General features: G+C 34.8%; 2 protein-coding genes and 1 pseudogene across 2 annotated transcripts; all 3 read left to right on the forward strand.

Annotated features, from left to right (window-relative positions):
* Positions 1-2,142: 2,142 nt before the first annotated feature.
* On the forward strand, positions 2,143-3,087 carry LOC114031577 (olfactory receptor 5D13-like). The gene has a single exon (XM_027846710.1). It carries the CDS (start codon positions 2,143-2,145, stop codon positions 3,085-3,087), a length of 945 nt encoding a protein of 314 aa, XP_027702511.1.
* A 7,959-nt stretch (positions 3,088-11,046) lies between these two features.
* On the forward strand, positions 11,047-11,991 carry LOC114031576 (olfactory receptor 5D18-like). The gene has a single exon (XM_027846709.1). It carries the CDS (start codon positions 11,047-11,049, stop codon positions 11,989-11,991), a length of 945 nt encoding a protein of 314 aa, XP_027702510.1.
* Positions 11,992-20,030: 8,039 nt separating this feature from the next.
* On the forward strand, positions 20,031-20,966 carry LOC114031569 (annotated as a pseudogene).
* Positions 20,967-26,364: the final 5,398 nt, after the last annotated feature.

Below are 26,364 nucleotides of genomic sequence, written 5' to 3' on the forward strand. Positions count from 1 at the left end.
CAAATTGAAATGCTAACTACCATCCCATCTTCACTGACCCATTTCTTAAACCACACACCCAACTCATGACTACCTTAACTCTCAAGGGAATTAGGTCTCTACCCCTTTCAATTTGATCTCTCTCTCTCTCACTCTCTCTCTCGCTCTCTCTGTCTGTCTGTCTGTCTGTCTGTCTGTCTGTCTGTCTGTCTCTCTCTCTCTCTGTCTCTCTCTCTCTCTCTCTCTCTGTCTCTCTCTGTCTCTCTGTCTCTCTGTCTCTCTCTCTCTGTCTCTCTCTCTCTCTCTCTCTCTGTCTCTCTCTCTCTCTCTCTCTCTCTCTCCCCTCTATTTCTCTGTCTCTCTTTCTCCTTCCTTCCCAGCCTCCCTCCCTCCCTCTGTCCTTGCCTCCCTGACTCCCTCTCTCCTTCCCTTCCTGCCTGCGTTGTGGTTTTCTTTAAAGGGATGGACATAAGTACACCCTGGCAGAAAGGATAATGGATCAGATCCTTAAAATATCTCATTTTAGGATTTCTCTACTTCTTCCTAATAACTTCATGATGTCTTTCTTTCCACTGCACCCTCCAGCCACCAAAAAACAACTTCAGGAAGTTGAATGTAGTATTTCACTAATAGGGACCTCTTTATCTGGGAATTCTTTTCATCCTGCTTAAAAAGACTACAAAATACCATAGGATTTTAGTACATAGATGTGTAAATGATTTTAAAAAAATGAATATATAATGTTAGACCTGGAAAAGTAATTTAAATATTTTATATTATAACCCAATATTTTACAGTGCGATCAACAGAGATCTGGGCCTGGAGTCAGGGACTGACTCAGGAACCTCAGTTCAAATCAAACTTCAAGACACTTACTAGCTGTGCAACATTAGACAAGTCATCTTGCAGCCTCTATTGCATCAGTTTCTTAATCTGTATAATTAGGATAATAATAGCAACTACTTCTCCAGGTTATTCGAATAATAATGGTAAAGCATTTAGCAAAATAAGTGACATATAGAAAATGCCATATAAATGTTAGTTATTGTTGTTGTTGTTACAAATCTGATGCAAAATAGGTGAAGTGATGGATTGATGATTACATAGTCTTCAAGGCACACAATTGGGATCGAAGCCATTTAAAAAAGTAATAACTAACATTAATATACCACTGACTCTCAATATTATGCCATTTGATCTTCACAACAACCCTTAGGAGGTAAGTGATATTTTTTCCCACTTTATAAATGAGGAAATTAAGGCAAACAGAGATTAAATAATTTTCTCAGGGTCACATAGCTAGTAAGTGTCTGAGGGTGGATTTGAACTCAGGTCTTCCTGACTACACACTGAGTGATGAGTCACATAACTACCTCTATGGCATACTAATGCTAAATGCAAATTTTTATATTAATGAACACATTACCTGAATTTTGTTACCATGCCAGGAAAACTACTGAAATATATTCTTTATAAAAATCCTTCCCTGGATTCTTGCTACTGAAATTACCACAAATAATATGTCAAAAATTTTGATATTAAAGAAAGACATGCCTTTTACTATTAGCTTGTCTTGTGACAACTGTCCTTATGAGAAAAGAGTAGAGAAATAATTTACTGGCTATGTAATATATCTTTTCAAATATTTGAAAGGTTGTTATATGAAAAACATATGAGACTTCTTTTGCTAAATTCTAGTACACTCACCTAGATTAAATGGGTAGAAGTGACATATTCAAGATGATATAATGAATACCAAAAAGAAGGGCAGATGAAACTTTATCCTTCCATTTTGATATGTAAAGAAGTGAAATAGACTGCCTTAGGAGCAAGGGAATTCTCCTTCCTTTAAAGGTTCTGGATTTACTATATTTTTGAGAATGGTCATTTATTAAAGTACAGATTATAGTGATTCTGCAAATTCAGTCATCCATATATTCAGACCATTATCTATGTCACTATCCCTTTGACTTCTTTCAGACTGCATGATTTTCTCTCAATTCAAATGTATTGACTAAGTGCTAACTTTAAAACTAATCCTAAATGATTTCCATAATTATAATAATAATTACCAATTTGTACCCTGCCCCTTATACTCTGTTCCTTAATTTCACTCATGTTTTGCTTCTCATGATCCATTTCTAATTCTCTCCAACAGGAATCATGGTGAGCACTGACAAGAATCATAGTAGCGAAGTCATGTTTATCCTCTTAGGATTCTCTGATTATCCAGAGCACCAGGTGCCCCTCTTTCTACTGTTCTTCACCATCTATGCAATCACTGTGGTCGGAAACGTGGGCATGATTGTGATCATCAGGATCAACCCCAAACTCCACACCCCCATGTACTTTTTCCTCAGTCACCTGTCCTTTGTGGATTTCTGTTACTCTACTATAGTTACGCCAAAATTACTAGAAAATTTAGTCGTAGAAGACAGAAGCATCTCCATCAAAGGGTGCATCACACAGTTTTCCACTTGTGTCACCTGTGTGATAACAGAGATGGTCATGTTGGCAGTGATGGCCTATGACCGCTTTGTTGCTATATGTTACCCTTTGCTCTATACAGTTTCCATGTCCCCAAAATTCTGTGCCTTGCTAGTGACTGTGGCATATTCATGGGGGATAATTTCTTCTATTGTACTCACCTACTCACTTCTTGTATTATCATTCTGTGAGACCAAAATCATTAATAAATTTGTATGTGAATATTCTGTCTTTCTCTCTGTTTCTTGCTCTGATAAACACTTCAGTGAGATAATGCTTTTTATCTTTGCAAATCTCAATGCATTTTGCACCCTCACCATTATCCTTACATCCTATCTTTTTATTTTTGTCACAGTCCTCAAAATGCATTCAGCCAGTGGGAGATATAAAGCTTTCTCCACTTGTGCCTCTCAATTGACAGTTGTTACCATCTTCTATGGGACCATCCTCTTCCTCTATTGTATTCCCAATTTCAAAAGCTCATGGCTTGTAGTCAAAGTGGGATCTGTTTTTTATACTGTGATTATTCCTATGTTAAATCCTTTAATATACAGTCTAAGGAATAATGATGTGAAGGAAACCTTCAGGAAATTAATGGAACTTAGAATAATTTCTTACTAAGATCATTATATGGGTTCTATGATTACTGGCTGAAATATTCTGATGGAATTTATGTTGATATTTAATTAATTATCTGAATGCCATTCAATTACTCCCCTCTCTGATGGTCACATGTTTGGTTTCTACAACCACCTGAAAGGTAGTCAGAAAATTATTAGGCAAATGAAACAAGAATATTTGAAATTAGAAAATAATCACTGCCAGGAAATCATTACAATGTACTCCATGATGTAACATCAACTTCAGAACCTTTCATTAAAGCTTCTTAACAACTTATTTTAAAAAATATGTGTACTGATTTCACAAGATTGGATACTTGTTTTCTTTTATTTTCAATCTATACATTTCCATCACTTCAAAGAGAAGAAAAATACAAAAAAGCAAGATGTGATCTAATGGGATGAGCAGTTGGGTTTTGGAGTCCTGCCAGAAACAAACACCTTAATGAGTAACTATACTCAGTGTTGGAAGAAAGTAACTCACCAACTCCAGGAGCAACTCCATGGGCTAACAGAACAAGTTTAGTCCTACAAAGAACTTAGTACTATTTTTTTAACATAATACAATTTTAATAATTGTTGGTTGGTTGAATCATTTGTCATGTTGAGACAAAGATTCCTGGCTCTCTCCTCTGTCACCATGAGCAATTCTGTCTTACAAATTGGTTTCCAATTCATTTTTTAAATGACTCCCATTTTTCTTTGCCTTAGTTCTGTTAAGATCTAAATAACCAACAGCCCTTCATAGCAATACTATTCTGAAAGAGTGCTGAAATTTCTTATAAGATCATGGGCAAAGTGAATGCAAATAAAACCTAGCGATTGCTCTTTAGAGCTATAAAGACTTTTCAAGTTCTCTATCTCTTTCTCTCTCTTTTTTTCTGTCTGTCTCTCTCTCTCTGTTTCTATCTCTCTGTTTCTGTCTCTCTGTCTCTGTTTCTGTCTCTGTCTGTCTGTCTCTGTCTGTCTGTCTCTGTCTCTTTGTCTCTTTCTTTCTCCTTTCTAAAAGAGTCTATCTGTGTCTCCACATGTATCTGTGTATATTTATACGTTTTACTGAATTGTTTATGAGAAATATATGAATGTGAGGCAGTACTGACCATAAACTGTAGTAAAAAAATTGATTTTTGTGGGGGTAATCATAAATCATTAACGTTCAAATGGGGTAGCTTGGCAGTGGAGTGGACAGAGCACCAGTCCTGGAATCAGGAAGATCTGAATTCAAGTTTAGCCTCAGACACTTACTACCTGTGTGATCCTGGGCAAGTAACTTAACACCTTTTATCCCAGTCCCTCTCTGGTAAAAAGGGGATACACTAGAGAAGGAAATGACAAACTACTCCAATACCTTTGTCAAGAAAACCCCGTGCACTATAGAGTCATATAAAGTTAGATATGACTGAATGACACAGCACCAAATCACTCCAGTCATTAACACTTACTACCCCCAGCAGATCTCATCAGAGGCAACTAGGTGACACAGTGGAATAGAGTGCTAGACATAGAGTCTCATCTCTCTTGGTCTGAATCTGGCCTCAGGCACTAGCTGTGTGAACCTGAGCAAGTCATTCAAGCCTATTTACCTCAGTTCTTAATCTGTAAAATGGGCTGGAGAAGGAAATGGCAAACCATACCAATATCATTGCTAAGAAAACCCCAAAATGGGGTCACAAAGATTCAGACATGACAGAAATGACTCAACAATAATAAGAAAGGAACACTGGATAACATATATGTCTGTGTGGATGAGTATATGTATGCATATATAATGTACATTCTAAACTAGTCTTCAGAGAAACTTTGGTACCATATTTGTGAAATAATACAATAAAGCCTCCCTTCCTTTTATGTTAAATCAACAAGCTTTTTTTAAATGCATACTACAGATAATGAATTTCAGATACCTTTCCATCTAAAATAGCTTAAAATCTACATGCATATATATTTCATGTATGGGTATTATACACACAGAGACATTAATAAAAATTAATATTGCTTTTTAAATAGCTTCATTTATCTGTCAACTTCACTTTCATAAAATATTTTTTCTCGGATGATATGATATTAATAATTCAGTTATGATCATACACACATACGCATAAGTGCATGTATATATGTGTGTATATAGATATATGTACACATGTGTGCTTGTGTTTGTGTATACATACAAATAAATACATATGCATACATACATACATACATGTATGTATTGCCTCCCCTTAGGTTATAAACTGCATAAGGTCAGGGATATGTCATATTTCAAAGTCACATTTTTTCCATGTACTAGAAGAAAAGCAGTACACTGAATAGATGGCTAATCTCAGAATCAAGAAACCCTGGATACAAACTTTATCTGTCTTTACATGACTTTATTAGGGGCCTACTATGTGCTAGGGAGAGCTATGTGGCACAATAGTTAGAGTCCCAAGCCTGGAGTCATGAAGACTCATCATGATTAGTTCATATTTGGCCTCTGACACTTACTAACTCTGTGACCCCAGGGAAATCACGTAGCTTTGTTTGCCTCAGTTTCTTTGTATGTAAAATAAGCCGATAGAGGAAATAGAAAACCAGTAGAGTATCTTTTCCAAGAAAATTCCAAATGGGTTCATGAAGAATCAGACATGACTGAGACAACTGAAAAAACAACAATGTACTTGATGTCTTAGGGGCCAGATCTGCATATAAAAACAGGTGAGAACTTTCCAACCTTAATAAACTTACTAATGAAACAATATTTATATGCATTTGTGTCTGTATATGCATAAGAGTATACACACATGTGTGTGAGTACAGTGATGCAGAACTCCAGGCCCACTGTGCCCCAGCTCTGGAGATGTTTTCTACTGACTCTTTCCATCATAATTATAGGATTGTTGTAAGTTCAGTTATTTTTAAATTGCAAACTAAAGCTTCTATAAAACTGAGAGTTATTATTGCTGTTTTTGCAAATAGTGATGTTGGAGTTTTTTATTTGAATTATAATTTGATTCATGACAATGTGCCTTATACATTCCCTTTCAGTATCATCCATAGTACACACACTGCCAAGAAGCTCGTAACTGACGTAAAAAGACAATTTCTTCTTGAGGGGAAAGCGACAAGGTTTCCAGGAAAGAAATGCAGATATATGCTAAGAGGAAGAGTTGATGAAAGGGATTGCCCTTTAAACTTAGATGTGCTAAGCGTAGTCAGAAGAAAAAAGCAACAACACATCCGGAGCAGAGCCTGTAATTCTTGGATCTCCTAGTTCCGGTGTTACCAAGTAGAGGTTTGTGATGTAAAATGAGAACAACTAAAAGGTACTTAGCAAATCTTATTGCACTATATTGGTGACTGATTGACAGAAGAAGAAGAAGAAGAAGAAGAAGAAGAAGAAGATAATGATGATGATGTTAATGATGTAGACACTATCTTTTAGATCACACCATGAGAGAGCATTCCTGTCACCCTGCAGAATAATGTGTTGTTCATCCTGGGTATGCGTGTGCAGGAGGATGTTAGGTGCCAGCTTCTGTACTGACCCATAATTGGACGATCATTTATTAAAATCCTGATATTCATAAAAATTTTCCTTTCTTGCATTACCTTAGTGGTGCTTTGCATTTATATTTTCAAAAGAGATTTTGGCCAGCTACAAATGACTTCCATGGAAAAGTCTCTATGATACTTATCCTCGGTGATTAAAAAAATGAATTCTGTAAAAGGGACACTGGAGACTCAGAGTTGCATCTAATGGTGTGTTATGTTGTTCCCAGAGAAGAGGTCAGTGGAGATTCTCTAGATGTTAGGTCCCAAAGGATCTGAGGTCACATATATGATCACAGCATTCTGTTCATAGTAAACTTCCTGACACAATAACATAAAGTTTCTCTTGCTTTCTGTCCACTCTATGAATTAGCCTGAAATCATTGCCTCTCCAGAGTCAGAGAAAAATATTTAATGTTCTGTATTAGTGTACTCTGTGCTCCTCTTGCTAGCCTATCTAGTACTTTGAAAAAATAATATAGAACAATAGAGGTAGAACCTCTATTATCAAAGTATCCCAGGGCTGAATGGGACTTTTGCTATTATGATGTCCAGACTCCTCATTTGATGGATGGAAGGAGAAAACAATTCTTAAAACCATACTACTAATAAGTAGTTTGGGAATGCCAATTCATGTCTTTTGGCTCCCAGTCTACTCCTCAGTATACCATGTCATCTTCCAATTTGGCATCAGGCTCATTAATCACAACACAACAGATTTAAGGATAACCAAATCAAGTAGTCAACTTTCTGGTGAGTAGATATACTTTGAATTGGACTCCTTTCCCATGTCAGTGCCCAAGACCAGAAGGGAAAGATGTTCCTTTGCCTCACCCTGACCTTCCACCTCCTTCCCACAAGATATCTGTTTTTCTTAAGACGGAAAGTAAGCAGAGGACAAAATTTTCTTCTCCTCTTTCTTCTTATTATATTCCTTCATCATTATCTTCACCCTCTTCATTCATATTTGGAGTCTGGAAGATCCACATTGAAATTCTGTCTCTGAAGCTTTTAATGAGGAACCCTGACAAAGTCAGTGGACAAAGGAATCCTGAAGCAATTCTCTAAGCCTCCAGGTTATGGACTTCTGTGATAATCTCATGGATATTGTCTCTATGTCCACATATTGACCTATTACAAAGTGAGCACTCATTTCGGAGAATTTTGAAAGCACAAAATATCAGGTACGTTGCTGAAAAAAATTTATTGTAGGAAGCTTAAGAGAACATAGAGAAATTTGGAATTCTGTAAAGCCAAGTTCAAAAGTATTTTAATTGCCTTAGCATCATGATAAGTAGAAGGGCATCATTTAGAAACGTTCTTTCCAAGGAAGTTTGAAAAATAAACACTGGTTGACCTCTCTTTGATACAAGGATATTACTTCCTGGTGTGATGGAAAGGGTTTGACATAAGTGTTTTTTAGCAGGGAAGGGGAAAATGCTCACATCAGAACCCAAGGCCTCCATAACAAAATCCTTTTTTGTTTGTTTGTTTGTTTGCTTGTTTCCTTCTAATGCCTTTGTGATTCTCTTTTTTTTTTGCCATCCACTGTTGATATTAGCTATAAAAAAACCACTACAGATAGTTTGATTTAAGGTTTGCCTTCAAGGACTTTTTCTATTTCTGCTGATGTTGCTTTTCTAGTATTTTTAACGACCTGAAATAATAACATTATTTAATATACATTTGAGGGAACTTAGAATATAGACCATAAAATAACAGAAAGGGAATAGAACTTAAATATTTTTTTCTAATTTAATCTGATATTTTTCAAATGAGATAAATAATGGCAAGAACATTTCAATGACTGGTCTAAAGTCACATAGCTAATAAATGGAATACTTGGGAAATGAACTTAAACCTTTTAACTCCAAAGCCTGTGTTCTGTAACATAAGTTTTTTGGTTTTTTTTTTTTTTAATATTTGTAACTTCTGTTTGGCACTCCTTTTTTTCCTGTTGTAACCCGTTCTATTCTACTGCTTTCAATAAAACTTTAGTTCCTAAAATTTCTAGTACTGTTAGGTGCTGTTGGTACCCATTCATCAATGCTAGTGTCTTGCTGAATCATTTTAAAATAGACTGGAAAGACATTGGTCAACTTAAGAAAAATGGCAATAAAAGGGTGACGCAGAGCATCAAGAGAAGAGAAAGTACATGGATTTGGAAGTTCATGGGGATGGTTACAAAAGGAAGACATTGTCTAGTTCACAATTCTGCTCTTAGTATTTGTCTCATTATTTTATCTGTTATTGATATTTATTATATTAAGGACATGCTTGTGAATGAATGTTTTTTTAATGTGTTTACTCTTTGCCATGTGTCACTGTGCTAATAAGAGTTGTCTCCTTCTGAACAAACTGCTACCTACACAGATCTGGAACTCTGCTATAGTTTTATCTTAGAGAGTTATCTGAAGCACTAAGAGATAAAGTGATTTACTCAGAGTTAAACAACTAATATATATCAGAGACAACACCTGAACTCAGATCCTTCTGACATCACATGACTGATAATGAAATCTAATGAAAAATGAAAGAGATTGCCACAAAAAGCAGTGGCTTGCTCCTTATTTGTTTTAAGTAAAGGTTATAAAATGACCTGTCAGTGATCATGGAAAATGTGTCCTTAATCCCTAATGCAGGGAGGACTGGATGACTTCTGAATTCAGAATAGAACCTGTCTCTGTCTTGAATTTAAAACTCTTTTTGTCTCTTTGACTCTGTCCTTGTCTCTGTCCCTCTCTTTCTCTGTCATTCTCTGTCTCTCTGACCCCGCCTCTTCATTTTTTTAAATATTTTTATTTTTATCTTTTTTCACTTGTTTACTGCTTGGAAGATAATTACTACATTGTGGTGTTCTCCAAAGGGATAGAGATAAATACTCACTGACAGGAAAGATAACACATCCGGTCCCTAAAATGCTCAATTTTAGACTTTCTAAATAGCTTCATGATGGATTTCTTTCATTACAACCTGAAGAGATAAAGAAACCACTTCAGGATGTTGGATTTAAGACTCAATTAATATGGATTTTCCTTATTTATCTGAGTATTCTTTTCACCCTACTTACAGAGAGTAGAAAGGACCATAAGATTTCAGTGTGCAGATTTGGAAATGACTTCCAAACTTTGAATATATAATGTTAGACCTAGGAAAGGAATTTAAAAATTTTTCTACTCAAACCTCATAGAGTACAGTGGATAGAAATCTGAGTCTAGAGTCAGGCATGCTACCTGAGTTGAAAGCTGTCCTCAGGCGCTTATTAGCAGTGTAACGCTGGTCAAGTCATTTTTAACATTTTGCATCAGTTACCCAAACTGTAAATTGGGATAATAATACCATCCATCTTTCCAGATTATTTTGAGAATCATTTAGATAATAATTGTAAAGCACTTAGCAAAATAACTGGCACATAGAAAATGTTATGTAAAGTTAATTATTATTATTGTTTTTATTGTTATAAAACTCAGGCAATATAGGTGAAGTAGTTACTTGATGATTACACAGACATTAAGACACACAATTAGGATTGAAGGCATTTAAACAAATAAGAACTAGCATTAATATAGCACTGACTATGTGTCAACTATTGTCTTAAGCACTTATATTATCTCATTTGATCCTCACAACAACCCTATTGTTTTCCTCATTTTAAAAATGAGGAAACTGAGGCAAATCAAGATTAAATATTTTTTTTAGGTTCACATAGCTAGTAAGTGTCAGAATCCAGATTTGAACTCAAGTTTTCTTGACTCCATACTTAGCACGCTGTCACTTAGCTGACTCTCTAGCATACTAATGCTAAGTGTGAAGTTTTATGTTAAAGGGTGTATTGTCTCAGTTTATGTGTGTATGTGCGTGTGTGTGTGTGTGTGTGTGTGTGTGTGTATTTAAAATGCTACTATGTGAAAGATAGCTGAGATTTGTTCTCTGGGTTCCAGGGAAGTAAATTAGACTATATCAAAAGGATAGACGTGACATATTCAAAATGACACAATAAATAACAAAAGTGAAGGGGAGATGAACCACCTTTGTCCTTCCATCTTGACGTGTAAAGAAGTGAAATAGGCCTCCTTGGGAGTTAGTGGGTTGTGCTTCACTGAAGGATTCTGAATGAGTTTTATTTTTTTGGGACAGACATTTGTTAAAGTCCAGATAATATGAGGTTGCGTGAATCTATAGCCTTTCATATTATCAAACCATTCTCTATGTCACTCTTTCTTTGGCTTCTTTCATACTTCATGATTTTCTCTTAATCTAAGTGTATAGAACTTGACAGAATGTGCTAACTTTGAAACTGATCTTAATATTATCTACAAAATATTTGTAATAATAATAATTTTAACTCCTACTCTGCCCTTATTCTCTATTATTCAATTTCACTTCTGTTTAGCTTCTCATGATCCATTTCCAATTCCCTCCAACAGGAATCATGGTGAACACTGACAAGAACCAGAGTTCTGCAGTCATGATCATCCTCTTAGGATTCTCTGATTACCCAGAGCTCCAGGTGCCCCTCTTTCTACTGTTCTTCACCATCTATGCAGTCACTGTGGTGGGAAACTTGGGCATGATTGTGATTATCAAGATCAGCCCCAAACTCCATACCCCCATGTACTTTTTCCTCAGTCACTTGTCCTTTGTGGATTTCTGTTACTCCACTATAATTACACCAAAATTACTAGAAAACTTAGTTGTAAAAGACAGAAGCATCTCCATCAAAGGCTGCATCACACAATTTTCCACTGGTGTCACCTGTGTGATGGCAGAGATGGTCATGTTGGCAGTGATGGCTTATGACCGTTTTGTTGCTATATGTTATCCTTTGCTCTATACAGTTTCTATGTCTTCAAAACTGTGTGCCTTCCTAGTGACTGTGGCATACACATGGGGCATAATTTCTTCTGTTGTACTCACCTACTCACTTCTTGTATTATCATTTTGTGAGACCAAAATCATTAATAACTTTGTATGTGAATATTCTGTCTTTCTCTCTGCTTCCTGCTCTGATAAACACTTCAGTGAGATAATACTTTTTATCTTTGTGAATCTCAATGCATTTTGCACCCTCATCATCATCCTTACGTACTATCTTTTTATTTTTGTCACTATCCTCAAAATGCATTCAGCCAGTGGGAGATATAAAGCTTTCTCCACTTGTGCCTCCCACTTGACAGCTGTTACCATCTTCTATGGCACCATCCTCTTCCTCTATTGTATTCCCAATTCCAAAAACTCTTGGCTTGTAGTCAAAGTGGGATCTGTTTTTTATACTGTGGTTATTCCTATGTTAAATCCCTTGATATACAGTCTAAGGAACAATGAAGTGAAGGAAATCTTGAAGAAATTGATTGATTTCAAAATCGTTTCTCAGTAAGATCATTTATATGGATTCTATGACTACTGGCTAAACTATTCTGATGGAATTTTTGGTAATTTTTAAGTAATTGTCTGAGTCCTATTCAGTTACTTCCATCTCTGGTGTTCACACCTTTGATTTCTACCATCATCTGAAAGGTAGTCATGAAGATTATTAGGCAAATGAAACAAGTATATTTGAAATGAGAAAAATCACTGCCAGAAAATCATTACAACGTTATCTCAGGATGTAGTGTTGACCTCACAACTTTTCATTAAAGCTCTTTGACAGTTTGTTGTACTAGTAGAATAAATCTACTGATTCTACAAAAGTGAATTCCTGATTTCTTTTTTTTTTCAATCTTCACATTTCCACTACTTCAGAGAAAAGAATGGAACAATAATTTAAAGTGTGAGCTAGTGGGATGAGCAGGAGATTTTTGGAGACCTGCCAGAAGCAAAACCTTGTTGAGTGATCATATTCAGTTTTGGAAGAGAATAATAGTCAATGACACCAGCAGCAACTCAATGGGCTAATAAAATTCTTATAAAGTCAATTTTAGTCCTGCAAAGTGCTTACTACATTTCTTGTAACATACTACAGTTTTCATAAGTGTTGGTTGATTGACTCATTTTTAGTGTGAAGACATCAATTTCTGGGTGTACCCTCTTTCAACATGAGTAACTCTATCATACAAATTGGCTTCCAATCTATCTATCTGTCTGTCTGTCTATCTATCTATCTAATTTTTTTTATTCATGGAATAAAACAAACATTTCCAGAACATAGTGTAATTAAAAATGATTGCGCATGAAACTGCAAATCTATTATGTAAAACTTGTTATCCCTTTTAAACATGAAATATCATGTAAATTCATTTTTTTTCCTTTTTCCCCTCTTCCCCCATATTCTAGAGATGGCTACCATTAGACCCAAATGTGTATATGTGTGTATACACATAAACATATATATGTATATATGTATATATGCATGCACACATATATGCGCATGTGTGTATATGTAAAATCATTCTATATATACTAATATTCATCAGTTCATCCTCTGGATATAGATGGTGTCTTCCTTCATATGTCCTTTGCAGTTATTTGGGATATTTATAATAATTAAAATGACTTGATCACTCAAAGTTGTTCTTAAAACTATATTGCTGTTTCTGTATACAGTGAGTGTTCTCTTGGTTCTCTTCATTTCACTTTTCGCTATTTCATACAAGTAAATCCATGGTAGAACTACAAATTCATCAACCTCAGTTACTTGTCCAACTCACCAAAGTCCAATACCAAGACAAAAGTCAAGATGACTGGTGATGGCCTGAGATTCAGTGGGTGACCTAGGCTCAATGATAAGAATTTTAAAGTAATTGATGCTTGTTCAATACTAGTCACCATCCAGACTGACAATTGGAAAATAAATAAATTTAGAAAATATCCAAACAAAATCTCATGTAATGAAATAGAGGGTTCCCCCTTGTTTAGAAGGCTGCTATAGAAAGTTAACTTTTGTTTTTCATCACATAAGAAGAAGAGGTTTTAAAACGTGCAGAACAGGGTGATCTACACATAGAAGAGGCTCTAATTCTGGCCAAAGGAGGATTAATGAAAGAATTGTAAGAGAAAAGAGTCAAGGCCCTTGCTAATTGCCATCATATATCTGGAGGGCTAGAAAGTCAGTTAATCAAACAATTAATAAACAATTATTATTTATCTACTAGGCAGTAGGTTCTTGGTTAGGTATTCATTTTACTAGAACACACACACACACACACACACACACACAAGTCAAACATTCCTTGTCTTCACAGATGTTACCTTCTCTCTTGAAAACATCTTGGAGACAACATCGAAGTATATAAGTCATAAATACTAGATTTGTGAAGGATGATTTTATGGCAGGAAGGTGACATTTGAGTCAAATTTTAAAGGAAACTAGAGCTCTTAAGATGTGAACTTTAAAAGAGAGTGCATTGTGTTAGTGCAAGACTATCTATAAAAAGGTTCTTAGAGGAGCAAAGAAGTGATATACATGAGGAATAGCAATACGGTCAATTTGTCTAGGCCACGGACTGCATGAAGAGGAATAATGTATACTAGTCCTAGAAAGTAGATTTGAGTTGCAATGCAAAGGAGTTTAAATTTCAAACAGAACTGTTACTTTTTGATCCTGAAGATAACAAAGAATCACAAGAATTTTTGAGTAAAATATGGCATGGAAGGAGAGTGCTTGAGGAAAATACTATGGCAGTTACTGAAGAGTGATTGGCCCCAGAAAGGAAGACAAAGGCAATGGGTAGAAAATACAAGAAAGGAAATTTAAAATGAATGTACATTTAAGCATCATCTTAATCAGAGCTGGCCACTTCCAATGGGTTTTCCTGAAACCTTGTCAGGTCCTCTTTCTTTAAGGTATTAAACTAAAAAGCTCGGTGACTAATTATCTATCTCTTATAGAGATATATATTATAGAGAGATTTTTTTAAGATTAGGATTGACGTATATAGCCACTTAAATCTTCCAGCTCTGAAATGCTGTAATTTTCTTTAACAGGAACCATGCTGAGTAAAGTGAGTGCTGCAGTCATATTCATCTTCTTAGAATTCTCTGACTACCCAGGTATTCAAGTGTCTGTCTTCCTTCTATTTCTGATAATCTATGTGATCACAGTGTTGGGAAATCAGGGCATGATTATGATCATCAAGATCAACCCCAAACTGCACACCACCATGTGCTTTTTCATCAGGCACTTGTCTTTTGTGGATTTCTGTTACTGAACTGGAGTTATATCCAATCTCTTAGAACACCTAGTTGTGGAGGACAGAATGATTTCTTTCGGAAGACACTTTATGATTTTTTTTTTACTGCTACCAATGTGTTGACAGAACCTTTCTTGTTGGTAGTAATGGCCTATGACCATTATGTGGCCATTTGTGATCTTCTTTTGTACATGGAAATCCCCTACACATGTATCTTATGAGTGTTTATTTAGTGCCATTTTATTTTCTTGGTGCTGGTGATTAACTGCAGAGTTCATATACTATATTCCACCAATTCTTCCTTCCCTGTTTTCTCTTCTAGAAAATATTGTGATCACTTCTTCATTCCTACATCCCTCCCTTTCCACATAGCTATCTGTATTATTAGAGGATCCTTGAATATGGGGGAGGCCCGGGTGAGATTGAGATATGATGAATGGGGGCAGGTAGGTGGCACAGTGGATAGAGCACCAGTCCTGGATTCAGGAGGACCTGAGTTCAAATCCAGCCTCAGACACATAATACTTTCTAGCTGTGTGACCCTGTGCAAGTCACTTAATCCCATTGCCTACCCCTGCCCCCCCCCAAAAAAAGAAAGAAAAAAAAGAAAAAAAGAGATATGATGAATGATATAGAGATTAGGCAGAATTCAGAAGAAAGCTTCCTTGTAGGCTCTTTCAGATTCCTTTCATTTTTGTCTTCTCACATTAGAATCTAAGTTCTTTGAAGACAGGGGCTGTCTTTCTTTTTGCTTGTATTTGTGCTTCTCCTGCTTGGAACAGTGCCTTGAACATAGAAAATACTTAATAAATAATTGAATGTCAGATTCCAGGGGTGATGATCACCAGGATTACTCTTTCCAAGATATTCAAGTGACATTGGACAAACATGGGTACATTTTATGTATATTAGTGACAAACAGCTTAATAAATTAAAAAGTATCAAAATATGAATTGGTTTATTATTACTATGATGTTAGAATATAAGCACATTAAAATAGATTGTTCCATTCTTATTTTTTTTTGTATCTCCAGCACCTAAATATACTTAATACATTCTTGTTGATTGATGGATGTGAGCCTATTTTGAATGAATTTTGTCCTGTTACATAGTATTTTAATTCTTGTCTTTTTCTTCTATACTGCACACCTAGGAAAAGTTGACTAATTCTTTAATAAGAAAATGATTGCATCAGAACTGTAGATCTCTTTATATGGATAAATTGTATATGCTCATTATTGTTCATTCAGTGAAATAGGAGACTTTCAAGAATTCTTGATGAAAAGATCAGAGTTGAATAGAAAATTTTACTTTCAAATATGAGAATCAAGTAAAACAAGAAGAGGTAAACAGGAAATAGAAATCATAAGAGAGTTATTAAGATTGAACTGTTTACATTCCTGCATGGAAAGATGACATTTGTAACTCATGAGACCTTTGTCAGTATTAGGGTAGCTGGAAGGTAAAAATTATATCTATAAAAGAAAAAAAACAAACATGACTACTATGGAAGTGTTTTGGATGACCACACATGTATATCCTGTATCAAGTTGTTTGCCTTCTCAATGAGGGCGGATGGGGAGGGAGGAAGGGAGAAAATTTGAAACCCAAAGTTTTAAAAACACATGTTAAAAAAATTGTTTTCACATGTAACTGTGAAATAAGAAATACAGAAAATGGGTTATAGAAACTTATCCTGCCCTGAGGGAAATCAGAAGGGAAGGGAATAAGAGAAGGGAGGGCAAGATAGAAGGGAGGGCAGATTAGGGAAAGGGGTATACAGAATGCATGTCATCTTGGGGTGGGGGGAAGGATGAAATGAGGAGAAAATTTGGAACTCAAAATCTCGTGGAAGTGAATGTTGAAAAATAAAAATAAATTTAAAAAATAAAATAAAATAAGAAGATGCTGGCCAAACTTTACTGTAATTCCTCTGAGGGCAAAAAATTCCATTACATGATACTTTGCATATAATTGAACACTGTACAACCTTTGGAAAAGTCTACGCTAATATTTGTGAAGGTGGTTAAAAAATTCTAACTGCAAGACGAATTTGACTTCTAGAAAATTCCATTCACTGAAAGGGACATAACAGAGAAATTTTTTATGAGTCTACACATATGTAGATTCAGTAGACATACTCTAGGGCCTGGGTCCCAAAGGTCGTTGAGTCAAATGTAAGATATTCAGCATAATTACTATACTCAGTTTTAGATAGAGCAACAGAACATCTCTGTGACTCTGTGTTTTGTAGTTAAATGGAGACAATCACATTCTCCTTATAGACTCAGTGAAAAAGGCTGTGATTTTCTGTTAATAATGTATGCCAGTGGATTAATTCTTAATTTGATTATTGGGGAGGGGTTGGGAATGCATCTAATCAGGAAATTACTGTATGAAAAGATAAACCCACTGTGCTATTGATCTAGGAAATGAAGAGTCCAGCAGATTCTATATATTGGTGAGTACATATGTCTGGTTATTTCATCCCATCCATTTTTTTTCTCATCTATTGACTGAAAAGTAGAATATTCCTTTCCTAAATTGCCTGAAAGATAAATCAGAAAGGAACTGCCAAAAAAGAGAGAGTGGGAAGGATTATCTGAGATCATCCTCATCCTAATGCTCACCCTAATCCTCACCTCTTCATCATACTCATCATTGACTTTTTGGTCATCATCTTGGCACAGAGAACGTAATATATATGGATATCAGTAGGTATCAGATAATTTCTGTTCCCACAAGAGGTTTTGAGTACATGTGCAAAAAGGAGATAGGTATACACAAAGACCAATACTAATACCATGTAACTCACATTAAATGCCCACTGGTTTTTACATTCTTGGCTATGGAAATTGAAAGAAATGAAGAATGCATGTGGGCGAGGAGAGAAGGATTGTCAGCAAAAGCTTATCTTGAGCAAACTATGCATGAAAGGCTAGACTAAATTTAATAGAGATCAAAAGAGAAGGCATCACACTTTGGGGAAATTAATATGTACAAAGGCATGAAGGCAGAAATGCATATATTATCTTCAGAGAATAATGAGCAATTTGGCAGCAACTGTGACTTCCCATAGGAAAACTGTTGAAAGAAAATGTTGGAGAGGAAACAAATTCTATATCTGGCAAAAAATAAAATGAAAAATGCATACTGGAATTAGTAAAGAGGGGTAGAGAGGAATCATAGTATGGTTTGTGTAATACTAGATTAAGAATTATGGGAATCTTGGTTTACATTCTGCCTATGAAACATGCTAGCTGAGTGAAGGAGGGAGGAGGGAGTCAGTTAAATTTTCAACCCCTAAAGAATTATCTGAAGTTATAAATTGCAAAAGATGTCTGAAAGTGTGACGATGGAGATCATTTACATATCTGAACCTCCTTATAATTCTGGAATCAAAGATCCAGACCAAGCACAAAAATTTGTATTTTAATTAAAAAAAATGTAGCAATCAGATTATTTGATCATATATTATCATTATTGATATTATACTCACAAAATAATTATTTTTAGAGCTCTCTCCTCAAAAATTTTCAGAGTAACGTCACTGATAAAACCTAAACAAACATAAACATCTAATCAATTTAAATGTTTGACAATAAGGCAATGTTTTTGGTTGATTGAGATACATTAATGCATTAAAAGACTGTAAAGCCATCAGTATGGACAAGTTTGAGGGCTACAATCAATGCTGAAATGAGATGTGCATGGGAAGGGAAGAATGATGACTGTATTGAACAGAGTAGTATAGAACCAGGAGTAGTGGAGTGGAAGTTACAAAGTGGAAAATGTTGGCTTGATGATGGACAGATTTTCTGAATAATGCAAGCTTATTAAATGTGGAATAGACTGATTCAGTGGGTGCAGTGACCTGAAGGTTCCAAAAACATTTCTCTGTCTCTTCTTTTTAATATTTATTTTTACCAATTGTGTGTATATTGTTTCAACACGAGAAAATACTAAAGTTATAAAAAACACATTCTCTGATATCAAGGGGCTCACAATCTATGTCAGGGAAGTGAACATCTGCACACAAAGTTCCATACTAATATAAAAATAAAAGTAGGAGCCTAATGCGTGTTATAAATACTGTCTTACAGATTTGACAGGAGAGATGAACGGAGACGTTCAATGGACACAGAATGGTCAAGGAATGGTTTGAAAATTAGGAAAGATTTATCCAGTACTTAATGAAAATTTAATATTTCTTCAATTAGAAAAGCTGAAAGAGGTCATTAAGGCAAGAGGTATGGGGAGAGCAAAGGTATGGAGACAAAAATACACATTGTGTTGATGGTATATAGAATATACACTTTGGGTTGAAATTGGTGTTAGCTGTAGAGATACAATTGGGAAGGAAAATCAGAGCTCATGAGAACAAGTTTATGGAAAGACTTGAATGACAGGTTAAGGACTCTAAAAGTCTTTTTGGTTTTGACCATAATTTCAAAAGGAATTATTACCATTATGCAATTGATTGCTTTTGAAGATGAGACATAATGAAGTGGAAATAGGGTCAGATGTGGACACAGAGGAACCATGTCAGAATCACAACTCTAATGTTTAACCTAAGCAATCTTGGACAAATCATTTAATGTCTTTTTGAATCAGTATCTTCTATAAAACGAAGGACTGGAATAAATGGCCAATAAGTTTTCAAGTCCTAAATCTATGATTATAGATCATGAACATATAGTAGTGTGCAAGGACCAATGAGTCGGCATTGAAGACACCAGAATTACAGAAGAGATGGGTGACATTGAAAAAGTAACTAAAAATCTAGAAAGATAAATGGATAAGTATATAGAAAGATTTTGGGGGATGTGGTCTAGCATTGGGCTAGTCATCCTTTTATTTTTGATTTTTTTTAATTATCCTGCAAATGCATTTATGCAAATATATACATACACACATACATATATGCATACACACAAAATTAATCCAGGAAGAACACTTAAGGGTTCTGAATGGATATTTTCTATGATGGACCTTTGTTAAAGTACAGATTATACTAGATTCTGTGAATTTATAGCCATCCATTTATTCAGAGCAATCTTTATCTCACTCTTTCTTTGATTTCTTTCTTACTCCATGATTTTCTCTTAACCCAAATATGTGGGACTTGAAAGTAAGTGCCAACTTTGAAACTAATGCTATTATTATCTCCATAATAATTATAAGAATAATAATTTTATAATGCATGCACTGTTCTCATCTTCTGTTCCTTAATTTCACTTATGTTTTGCTTCTCATGATTCATTTCTAATTCTCTCCAACAGGAATCATGGTAAGCACTGACAAGAACCAGAGTAGTGCGGTCATGTTCATCCTCTTGGGATTCTCTGATTTTGCAGAACTCCAGGTGCCCCCCTTTGTATTGTTCCTCACCGTCTATGCAGTCACTGTGGTGGGGAATGTGGGCATGATTGTGATCATCAAGATCAACCCAAACTCCAAACTCCCATGTATTTTTTCCTCAGTCACTTGTCCTTTGTGGATTTCTGTTACTCCACTATAGTTATACCAAAATTATTAGAAAACTTAATTGTAGAAGGCAGAAGCATCTCCATCAAAGGCTTCACACAGTTTTCCATTGGTGTCACCTGTGTAATGACAGAGATGGTCATGTTGGCAGTGATGGCCTATGACAGCTTTTTTGCTATATCTTATCCTTTGCTGTATACAATTTCCATGTCCCCAAAACTCTGTGTCCTGCTAGTGACTGTGGCATATTCATGGGGTATAATTTCTTATATTTACTTACTCACTTCTTGTATTATCATTTTGTGAGACCAAAATCATTAATAACTTTCTATGTGAATATTCTGTCTTCCTATCTGCTTCCTGCTCCGACAAACACTTCAGTGAGTTAATACTTTTTATCTTTACAAATCTCAATGCATTGTGCACCCTTATCATCATCCTTGCATACTATCTTTTTATTTTTGTCACTATCCTCAAAATGCATTCAGCTAGTGAGAGATATAAAGCTTTCTCCACTTGTGCCTCCCACTTGACAGCTGTTGCCATCTTCTATGGCACCATCTTCTTCCTCTATTGTATTCCTAATTCCAAAAATTCATGGCTTGTAGTCAAAGTGGTTTCTGTTTTTTATACTGTAGTTATTCCTATGCTAAATCCCTTTATATACAGTCTAAGGAACAATGATGTGAAGGAAACCTTGAGGAAATTGATTCATCTCAAAAGTATTTCTCAGTAAGATATTTTATATGAATTCTATGGCTACTAGCTAAACTATTCTAATGGAACTTATGGCGATGTTTAATTAATTCTCTGAGTCCTATTCAGTTACTCCCTTCTCTGGTGGTCACACCTTCAGTTTCTCCAGTCATCTGAAAGGTCGTCACTAAAATCCTTCGGTAAATGAAGAAAGTTTTGAAATGAGAAAAAATACTGCCAGAAAATCATTACACTGTACTCCATGATGCACCATCAACCTCAGAACCCTTCATTAAAGCACCTTTACAATTTCTTGTAAAAATATATATACTAATTCTACAAGGTTGATTGCTTGTTTTCATTTTTTTTCAATCCTCCAATTTCCACTACTTCACAGAACATAAAGAAACAAAAATCTTAGGTGTTAGTTGATGATGTGATCACCATCACATGGTTCTTGAAGACCTGCAAGAAACAAATCCCATGATGAGTAACCATCATCAGTGTTGGTAGAGAATAGTAGTCACCAAAACCAGGAGCAACTTAATGGGGTAATAAAATTCCTATAAAGCCACATTTAGTCCTACAAAGTGCCTAGTAGAGTTCTTGTAACATACTGAAAACTTAATAAGTGTTGGTTGATTGATTCATTTGTAGTGTGAAAACAAAGATTCCAAGATCTCCCCTCTTTCAACATGAGTAACTCTATCTTAGAAATTGGCTTCCAATATATTTTTAGTTTTATTTTAATTAATAAAATACAAGCATTTCCATTATACAGTATAATGAAAAGATGATTGCATATGAAACTGAAAATCTATTACGTACAACTTATAATTCCTTTTAAATATATACTAAAGTTATCATGTAATTTTTTTTCTTTTTTCCCTCTGCCTCCCCACCCTGGAAATGCTATCATTAGATACAAATGTGTTTATGTATGTATGTATGTATGTGTATATGTGTGTGTAAAATCATTCTATACATAATTCTGTTCATTAGTCTTTTCCTCTGGATATAGATAGTGTCTTCCTTCATATGTCCTTTGTAGTTAATTTTGGCACTTATAATAATCACAATGATTTAATCCCATAAAATTGTTCTTAAAACTATATTGCTACTATTTATACATCATTCTCTTCATTCTACTCTTTTCAAGGTCATTATTTCTCATAAGTCTATCCATGGCAGAACTGAAAATTTGTCAACCTCAGTTTCTCCTTCAGAGTCAATAATGTGGAGTGGTTGACCTTGGCTTATCATGAGAAGGACATAAATAACTTGGGGAGAGTGTTTAGCTGGGTGATCTACGTGAGGAAGAGTTCCTAATTCTTGCCAAATGAGGATTAATGAAAGATTTTGGTATAGGCATGATAGAGAAAAGTCTTAATGTCATTGATAACTGTCTTTATGTACCCAAAAGCCCAACAAGTCAACCAATCAATCGGCAGGCAATTATTATTTATCTATTAGACAACATAAATGCTAGATTTTCAAAAGATGATTTTATGCATACACATGCAAAAGTTGTTACTAGGTAACTAGGGTGGCACAATAGAGTGTTGGCTATATATATATATATATATATGTATGTGTATGTGTGTGTATACACACATATATATACATATGCATTATTATGCATATATGCACATATAATATATACATGTATACATATATATGGGTGCATATTTAAGTGTGTATACATATATTTTTATACATATTTATAAATACATATATATGCACACTTTGTGTGTATAAATCTCTATATCTATATATCTGTGGATGCTTATACACACTTGTATATATTCACAAATACACATAAATATGCATATGTATTCACACATACATACTTTATATATACACAATTATTTACACACTCTCTTCCAGATAAACATGAGCTCCATAAGAACACTGACTGTATTTTTGTCTTAATTTGTATCCTCTGTGCTTAGCATGGTATTTGACACATTCAATATTTGTGGATGGACAATAACTGAATCACTGAATGATTTTACCTCCTTTAATTCACTTTTTCCAGTTTCAATGTTTTATTGATTATTTATTTTTCTTTTGGGATGTCTAGTGCTACCTACTGATTGCACAATGTATTGAAGATTTTGAAAGTAATAGAATGTTACATTCTTTCTCTTTTATGAAAATGATATAGAGATAGCTATATATTTCAGATTCTTAACAAAGAATGAATTTCAATTTCAGGAAAAGAATCTGTGTAGTCCAGAATAGTTTTAGAACATAAAACTTCTGATTGAATATGAAAGGGCAAGAAGAATCAGGAGTTTATTGTTAAAAGTGACTGCAGTCCCCACATCCAGTCAAGAATATGGCTCACGATGAAACACTGAAGATTCTCCACCTTATTTATTTTTGCTTTTTAACCTGGAAGAGAAGGAGGAAGACTTTAGTAGGGGGAAAAAAAACCTAGTGTCTGTTGTCAGGAGCTCATTTAACAACTCTGTGAATGTAGGTAAATCATGATCTTTTTTAATCTCTAATTTCCTCATATGGAAAACTGGGAATGATGCATGCTGTCTTTTTCTTACAGGTTTCTTTTTGCAGAGAGTTTATCCTAAAATGTAATACCTCCAAGGAATAGGGATTTATCTTATTATCATGACACTACTAGATGGTATGCTTCCTGTGTTAAGGGACTGAAGTCTTATCAAAGCTTGGTACGTCCTTACGATGCCTAGTGCAATATCTGCTTAACGAATGTGGGCTTAAGGAATTAAAGTTTGACCACTTAATTTTGTCGAATTCTCTATTGTCTTGATTGTCAAAGTGGACATCTTTATCTTCTAGCAGTGAAGGAAAGCATGATATGAACTCTGCCACATATTTAGATGATTTAGGTCTAATCTAAGCTCCTTCAAAAGTTGTTACTAGGGAAGTGATGTGCAAATTTTAAATTTCTCTGCAATGGAAGTTATCATTATCAGTAATTAAATAACTTAATCATGGCTTAATATATTATTATTAATATAATACAATAATATATTATTGCTATATAAGTTATGTTTTGATTTGTGTTTCCCTGGCTCTGCAATCTACTATTTTGATTTCATTCATACTTTAAACATGTAAGCACACACATATACATATACATTTATATGTGATAAATTGGAGGTAATTAAAAGAGAGGAAGTACTAAAAATAAGGGGGGATCAGGAAAAGCTTCTGCAGTAGCTAGGGTTTTAACTGGGATGTGAAGTAAACCAGGGAAGCAATAGGCCAAAATAAGAGAGGAAGAAATTCTTTATCTTTTTTGGGGGGTTAGGCAATGGAGTTAAGTTATTTGCCCAAGGTCACACAGCTAGTAAGTGTTAAGTGTCTGAGGCCAGATTTGAACTCAGGTCCTCCTGAATCCAGGGCCGGTGCTCTTTCCACTAGAAATTCTTTATCGTAAACTCAGTTTGTTACCCTGTTTGAGATTCCTGTGTACAGAATTCTTACATTGGACACCCAGCATCCAACCTCATTGTGAGTCACTTCTTTACTTAGATGATTATTTACAATATTTTTAATTAGAATTGTCTCCTGTTGCTTTATCTTGGGAGACTTCTTCATTAATATTAGTAAAAGAGATTATATCTATTAGCAAATTATAAGAATGGAAAATAAACTTCTGATACTAACTATCCCCTATGAATTCAAGGAAATACTATTCTTTAAAAGCAGACTTTCTTCTAATTACTTATTTGGGCCCTAGCCAGGTGAGGTCTTTAGTCTCTGGAATCTCTTTCACATTTTTTTCTTTTTGAGATAGAAGTAAAATTGATAGCATCCATCTCAGAATCAGGTTAATGGTGTTTTAGGAAGACGTGTGTCTCACTCTGAGTTTTGCTGTGAAATGGAGGGACATTTATTGGCTTGCTGCAGTCAGTTCAAAAGTGATCTGTGTTTTCTTTTTTATAGACTATATAAGTTCAGTATTGGCCTAATAATGAATCTGATCAAATTTGGCAGAAGGAGGTATTTTCTACTAATGGTCATTGTTTGCCATCATGTCCAAGTTCAACATTCATTACTTGATGGATCTAGGAGACAGCCATTCATAATCTGGTGATTATAGTAGATGTGCCTAGAAAACCTCTTCTATTTCCTTTTCAGAAGCAAGAACTGGTACCAGAACATTTCTGTAAATCCCTTGATCTGAAAAGATCTGCCAAGCAAATGAGGTAGGTGCTATTCTCAAATCATGATTTTCACTATGATCATTACACATTTAGTGGAGATTATATATATATATATATATATATATATATATATATATGTATATATATTTCACAGGGAGCACTATGCTAAGCATCAAGGATGCTAAGAAATACCAGTCTCTGAACTCAAGAACTCATGCCCCATGCAGGAAGAGAGGACATATGCACACAAAAAATGGATACAGATATCAGAGACCACATGCTAAATGTTCACGGATTCTTGTAGATAACTTGTGTAATTGGTTTATAGAGAAAGTAAAGATTTTAAAGAGAGCTACTCAGAAAACACTTGTGAAAGAGTCAAATTGCAAGAGACCCTGAAGGAAATGGGGGATGAAGAGCACGGGCATTTCAGGCATAGGCAATTATGTGAATAAAAGAAGGAAGGAGGGAATTCATGTTGTATTTTGGAGAATTATGATTAGTATACTTTAGCTAAAAAATAGCTTCATTTAGGTAAACATTATGGCAGTAAGGTTGTGGAAGTAGGTATTGTTTAGATTAAAACAAGACTTGAATATCAGAAAATTGAGTTGAATATTGTCCTTAGCTTTCCAGACAGTCAGGTACAGAGACTGAATGAAATAATAGCAAAGAGTTTTCTTCCATCAAGCCTTAGATAAAGGCATCAGAGGCTCAGATACTCCACATGATTTTTTTCCCAACTCTGCTCAAATTATTCTGGAGTCAGAAAAAACCCTGGGTCCCTTATTCCCCCCTACCATAACTATATAATTTGTACTAAATCTATTCCTGCATAAGTCAAAATTGAAAAGTAAGAACAAAGCTAGTAGACAATAGGTTTCTTCTAGGCAGTGATCATATCATTTTTTTATTGCCTGGACATCGTCTTTGTCCAACACTACAGACAAAGAAAGCTTTTTGTCTATCTGAATTATATTAGAAATCACAAGTTCCTTATAGCAATATGAGATACAAGTAAGGATTGAGAAAGATTCAAATAGAAGATTACATTGGTGGTTAATTGGCTTTATTTCTGGAGTGTGATTTCCTAAATCCTTTTTTTTTAAACTTCCTTAATCATTTGTATTTATAGAGTAGATGATTAATGAATTCTTAGATTCATGTGCATTTGGGGAATATATCCAAAATTAACACACATATATTTTAACAGGTCAGAGGAGGCTATTTTATTCATTCTGTATAGTTTGGGACAACATGTAAATTTATGAAAGTCTGAAATAC

This window comes from Vombatus ursinus, unplaced genomic scaffold, assembly GCF_900497805.2.
Source record: "Vombatus ursinus unplaced genomic scaffold, bare-nosed wombat genome assembly UNPS02015184.1, whole genome shotgun sequence".
In the NCBI taxonomy this organism is placed as follows: Eukaryota; Metazoa; Chordata; class Mammalia; order Diprotodontia; family Vombatidae; genus Vombatus; species Vombatus ursinus.

Bases quoted from the DNA above. Each gene is read 5' to 3' on its own strand.
- LOC114031577 (XM_027846710.1), top strand. From the start codon at position 2,143: ATGGTGAGCACTGACAAGAATCATAGTAGCGAAGTCATGTTTATCCTC.
- LOC114031576 (XM_027846709.1), top strand. From the start codon at position 11,047: ATGGTGAACACTGACAAGAACCAGAGTTCTGCAGTCATGATCATCCTC.